The following is a 6,526-nucleotide window of genomic DNA, read 5'->3' as shown; positions in this document are numbered from 1 at the left end:
TTCATGATGGGTAAAGTCTTTTTACAAGCAAAATGAGAAATAGCGATTGACTGTTTGAAAAAAATAATAATAATGATGATGATTGGGAAAAACATAGAAAAGATATTGAATGATGAAGTGGGGAGATTAATGTCTCTGTATTGAATGACATGCATGGCATTCCCTTTTGAAAAAGCAATGTAATACACTGTCAAGTTATATGTAATCCAATGTAATATAAAGAAGATTATGATGATAAAAATAAAAAATTTAAAAAAAAAGATTACTCTGGGAGGATGGCCATGCCACAATCCCTCCTCCTCCATTCTGTTCTCAGATTCTGGGCACACACACATATGAGCCTGGCCAGCCATGTGGGAATTTAGTGCCTTAACCACCATGCCACCTGCTGGCTTTTTATTTTTCTATTTTCACTCTCCACAAATGATCAAAATTCTTCATCATATGCCATCGAAATGGACATTACTTGATTATATAAGCATCTTAAGCTTCCATGATTTAAGTCTCCATTCCACTGGGAAGCTCATATTTACTATTTGTATAAGTAGAAGGCATTTCTTTCAATGCCTTCTACATTTCTTTATTTGATTTGTCTTCCACCTCCCTGCTTACTGTTGTTTGTAGTTACAAAATAAATAAATAATCAGAAGGAGGAGTAAGAAAACAAGGGAAAGGAGGAAGAGCAAAAGGGATGAGAAAAGGAATGAGAGAAAAGTACTGCAGCTGCAGATCTGGGCTAGCAATCCCATAGGGCCAGTATCCTTCCAGCAACAGAGCAGGAGCCATCCTTTGCTGCTGAGAGGAGGCCAGAAACCACCTTCACTGCTCCTTACAGTAGGCGGCTAGACTTTCTTCACCAAAGGAATCACCTAAGGAGCTTGCTAAGACGTTATTTCTCAGGACCAGCCAATGGCATACTGGTTACATCTCTGAACTTCCACATAATCAACTGTAGTTCGAGCCCCAAACACAGCAGCTTAAACTCACATCAAGCACATGTGCATATGTGCCCAAAACCCCGAGATGAGAATGGAGGAGAAGGGATTGCAGCATGGCCATTCCCCGCCGAGGGGGTGCTTTCTTGCTTTCTGTCTCTCTGTCTCTCTCTGTCTCTCTGGCAAGTGCACATGCGCTAAAGCAAAAATTTATCTTAAAAAAAAAAAAAAAAAAGATGTGATTTCTCTGTCTTACTCTGCAGATTCTGGCTCCCTAGACTTGAGGTAAGGGGGTTTGTAATCCGTTCATAACAGTACTAAATCCGTAATTATCAAACTTGATTCTGCATCTGAGTTACTAGGAGGATTTGTTAAAACACATAAAATCCCACCTGAGTTTCTAATTATGTCTTGGATGGTACCTAAGAATTTGCATTCTAACAAAGCTTCCATGTGATACGGATATTCCTGGTGGGGGAAACGACACTTTGAGAAACATTTTCCTAAATAATTCTTATAACCAGGTGAGTTCGAAAAGAACCACCATAACACATTTCTCTGAAGTTATCATTGGAATGATATATTCTGTTTTTTCTCCAACCTCAAAATTACCCTGAGTAAGATGTTACACAATGACTTTCTGCGAGCCAGAAATCAGATTCCAACACTTTTCTGTGACCTCTTTGTAGAAGAAATGAAGAGGAAGCCCAGTCTACTGGGTTTTCTCTATCACGGTAAACACACTGGTATAAATCATATAAGATAATTTAAGCACCAAGGCTTGAATTATACATCACAAAGAGTTAATACCACAACACACCAGGAGAGAGAAAGCCCTCGAGAGAACAGCGAAGGCCGTCAGAGTCTGTATTCCCGGGTCACGCTCAGATCTCTGCTATGTCACCACGTAGCACCTAGAGGAATGAGCAAGGACTAACTTCGTGAAAACTGATCCAGGCACGCCTATCATTTAGAGATCCAAATTGGGCCATCGGGGCTTTAGGAATGGTGCTCCACAGCTCTGTCCAGCCACTATAAACCCAAGCCGGTTGTATCACTACTTTCCATGAGGAATTTAAGGGGTGTGACTGCATCCTTTCCAACCCTGCATTCCACATGTGACAAAACTGATCCAGCTGTTTGTCTGAAAGAAATTCCTTGCTGTCCTTAAAAATTAAAAAGCAAGTGGATATCCGTCCTCCAGGGGCAAGTCTCCAGCTGGAACCTGGTACAGGCGGTTGCGAAACAGACAGTGCCCTGGAGAGCATCTGCTTTTGAATTCTTACCTCGCCATAAGGGGGTTAGCCCCATCTTGCTTTTTGAAATGGCAGATTCTGGATGGAGAGTGCTGGCTTGGCCCAAAGCTCTTGAGAAGTGTTCATCCACTACTGACCCAATGTCTCCCTGGAAATAAGTGAAAAGGACACAGCGAGAGTTAAGGTACTCCGCGGCAGGCTGGTCTTTCTCCTCCTCCTCCTCCTCCTCATCCTCCTCCTCCTCCTCCTCTTGTTTGCTGGGAAGGGTGACTTCCAGAGAGTCCTGCATCTTGCTGTATACCGCTAACTTCTTCTGGGATGGAATAAACAAAACACAGTATCAAAGACAGTTTGTAAGAAAGCATTAACTAGTTAACTTTTCACTTAAAAAAAAATAATCAAAACATTAACATATGTTTGCAAACTGATTCTTCTTCATCTGCTTAACTCCATTTTTTCCCTCCCCAAACCAGTTGATTCCTTCCCACACTGGAAAAAGGTCTATTATTCCAAATTTGGCAAACATGGCAAAACAAAACACGTCTATTATCAAGTGGTATATTTTGAGAGTGTGTAAGACAAGATTTTGTTTCTTGTTTTTTTTTTTTTTTAAAACTCAGTTATACCAAAAAGAGAATGACTAAAAAAAAAGTGACAGATTCCTTCTAGTTTTTCTCCCATTTTTGATTTACTTATAAAGATTAAATGTGCACTAATTTTATTGCATCAGATGTAATTAAATAAATAAATAAGAGGGCTAGAAGACCTCACTGCCAGGGAGTGGTGTGTGGAAGAAAGGAACTTTTTATAGATGAAATAAGCTAAAATAAAAACAGGAATGTAGCATCTTATAAAAGGTTTTGGCAGATGTGCTGAACTCATTTCTGAAAAATCAAACTAAAATGACAAAATAAGTCTGTGTGAAGATCCATTTTGCATGGAACATATTTTTCAGATGTTCCACTTACCACCATTATCATAGAGGGGAAAAAGTTTTTATTATGGTTGATTGAAAATAATACAAGATACTAGCCGTGACTAACTTTTCAAATAAAAGTGAAAAAGGTGCAATAATTTAAAGCATTTTAAAAGCACATGGTTATAGCTACAATCATAATTTACATAAAATATACGATGATTATAAATAATGTATATTATAGCAGGTATGTTTAAAATGTCTTATTTACTATCTTATTTCATCTTTATAATCTTATACTATGGTTATTATTACTGTCTATTTTTTACAGAGCATGTGAGCAGTACAACTAGAATGCATATTAAAAACATGCGGGTATAGATAGATATGTATGTGCACATATGTGTTGGAGGAGGGGAGGGAATGGACAGATTGAACAGAAAAAATAAAAGCACCAAAATGCTGTATTTAATATTGTTGTTCTCGGTGGTAAGTTTGCAATTAATTTTTATTTTCCTATTCCTGCTTTCTAGTATTGACAAAAATTTCAATGAACACATATACTTGTACTATCAGCTACTTCAACGTGAACTACATATAAGAAGATAATGCAAAAGATTATTAAAAAACAGTATTCTAGTGACCTAATGATTTTTCTACATCATCTATATATTTCCAAAATATATAATCCTTTCTCTCACTACTTTTCATATTTAAAAAAATAAGTGCTTGCTGAAAAATTAACATGGAACAATAAGTCATCCCAGAGTAGTTGGTAGGTTTATAAATTTTATCAAAACACATAACCCAGTTTCTGTGTTTCTAAATTAAATACTAGATTCGATATCTATAGCCTCAAATTATAATGCTTTATTCAATAAATTGAACACTGTTTCCTAGAAATAAAGCAATAAATATATTGTTCTTGAATGAACTTGGTCCTGAAATATTTAGGAGCTAGTTATTATTTTAGGGTTGCTATTTATAAATATATATATATGTGTGTGTATACACACACACACGTATTTATCTTTTGATTTAAAAATTATATCAATATGGTTATCACCTGTTGGTGCATAGATATTTCATTCCCTCTAAGTAGATATGCCTTTATAATTAACAGGTGACTGTAATAACTGGTTATGTTTCTTATAAGCTACTTTTGCACAGATATGAATATCCTTTTATTTAACCTCAGTGGTAAAAGCACCATAGTAACACAGGATATGTGCAAAAATGAGAGTATTGAGATAAATGATCTCTACGATTATTCCCAGTTTTAAATTCCGTTAGAAAATTAAATGATTAGGATTTTTTAGCCAAACCACAGTGCGTTCTGTGTGTGCGTAATTACACAAAATATAACAGCACTGAATATATGTACATACGCTCCACTGAATTTTCTAGCCTATTAAAAAAAGCATTGTTTTACTATGGAAGAGTAATTAAAAGTTATCTACAGAGTGGCCTCAGTGTCCACAAGTGTTCATTATTATCTGTAAAACTAATTTCTTTTTCTTTGTATTGTCTAGCCCAGCATCACGTTATGAGAGCCAGGGTTTGCATATAATCGTTTCATTTGTTTAATTTTAACATTTATTCTTCAAATGAAAGAGCTCTGGCTGTGTTACTTATCCAAATAAAGGCAACATCTTAGCCTACCCTCAATTAACAACAATTATTAGGCTAAATAAAATTAATTAAAGTTTTATATACATATTTAAAAGATTTGAAAACTGTGAACCTTGACACAAAGGTAAAAGAATATTATGATCAATAATGACAATAAAAAAATCTTAAGTTTTAAATTAATGGCAATTGAATTTAAGCTATAGATTTTTAACCCACTTAAGAGTACACAATTTTCTTTTTTGAGTTTATTTTTATTCATAATAGCCTGCACATGTGCATGTACAAGAGGGAGAGGAGAAAGAGAACCCTCAATAAGTCCTGTCATGCTGCGATCCTCTACCCTTCGACTTCATAAGGATCTTGGGTGCATATATGTAAGGCTAGAGAGATCACACAATTTCCTAAATCCTACATCAGTTTGTGTTTTCCTCCTACTGATTGTTAAATGGTTAAAGACACATAAATTAACCTAAAAATTGCACACAGTTTTCAATATGCAGTGAGAAAAAAGTAACCAGACTCTGCCATTGTATCAACATATCTTTCATTAGCCTGTTTTTTTAAAAATCACCCTTCTGTCAACACAACCATTGATTTTCTATGTGCTTTATATTTCAGATATATGTAATATATCTATAAATGATACATATTTATACTGAAATATTCCTTTTTAACGTTGGACACACTTGTTATTCAACAAAAGTATCTAGATCAACGCCAGTTTGCTTAGAATAAGTATAAAAGATTTTTTTTCCTCTCACTCTAAATTTTTAATGAAGTTTTTCAACTAATGAAATAAATTCGCTTAGAGACTATGAAGGCAAATAAAATGAAAAGGGGACCTCTGATACACCTGCCAATAGGCAGGACATAAGAATGTTTGTTATTCCCACTTGCACTTTTTCAGCTAAAGTTGGATTAATTTTCATACATTAAAGTAAGAAAATTTAAATATTTACACTTGGCATTTATCTCTCTCTCACACATACACACTCACACAGGTTTATAGCCTCACAATTGACATTACTAGTTAAAATAACAATCTCAAAATATCTAAATGGCCTGATACCTACCTAATGTGCTAAGTTAAATTTGTATACTTTTTTCAATACTAAATATGAGCATGAAGAAAAGAGAAACACAAAATTTGAGCAGAAATTGATTTATATGCTGCCATTCAGACAATCCTGATTTTCTTCTCATAGACTCCAAAGCCTCAACTACTTTCTAGTATCTGTCATTTGGTACACTAATTTGACTGTACACTAATTTTTTACCTTTTCTTTTTAACTAAGCCCATTATTTATGTGAGCCTTTGCCATATTCTGTATTCACTTGGTGTTTTCTCCTTGGAATGAAACTTTCCCGGTGTTAACATTCCTTCTTGGTAATAATATATACATTTTAAAGCTTTAAAATGTTGAGTTTAAATCTAAATTGTCAGAATCTAGTTTTTCTAAATCAAGGTAAAAATGTAATTGAGTTCATTTCATGCTCAAAATACACAATTACTTTTTAAAAATATCCACATATCTCAGAAATATTCTTGCTTTCCTCAAAAGACCCTGAAGAATTGTTAATGAAAATAAAGAAGTCATTAAAAAGGACTTGGAAACTACAAATTGGTTTACCTAACGCACATTCATTCTCATCACCACTGTACAGCAATGATGATGTTTCCCCAGGTGGAAAGACCTGGGAGCATGGTGAAACAACAACAGATTAGCAGGTTAACAGCCTGGCAGCTGGCTTTCTCAGCGCTCTCCCCCCCCCCCCCCATGCCCCAT

General features: G+C 35.2%; 1 protein-coding gene across 3 annotated transcripts in view; it reads right to left on the bottom strand.

Annotated features, from left to right (window-relative positions):
* Nucleotides 1-6,526, bottom strand: part of VGLL3 (vestigial like family member 3) — a 48,143-nt gene that overhangs the window by 32,330 nt on the left and 9,287 nt on the right. Inside the window, exon 2 of one of the 3 annotated variants that reach the window (XM_006155337.3) lies at nucleotides 2,222-2,504. In XM_006155337.3, coding sequence (XP_006155399.1) covers nucleotides 2,222-2,504 — 283 coding nt within the window. The remainder of the gene's footprint in view (nucleotides 1-2,221; nucleotides 2,505-6,526) is intronic. The other 2 variants (XM_006155338.3, XM_006155339.3) reach the window with 2 other exon arrangements.

This window comes from Tupaia chinensis, unplaced genomic scaffold (genome assembly GCF_000334495.1).
Source record: "Tupaia chinensis unplaced genomic scaffold, TupChi_1.0 Scaffold000448_1, whole genome shotgun sequence".
In the NCBI taxonomy this organism is placed as follows: domain Eukaryota; kingdom Metazoa; phylum Chordata; class Mammalia; order Scandentia; family Tupaiidae; genus Tupaia; species Tupaia belangeri.
Note: the sequence above shows the minus strand (reverse complement) of the source record. Positions and strands in the feature narration are given on the sequence as shown.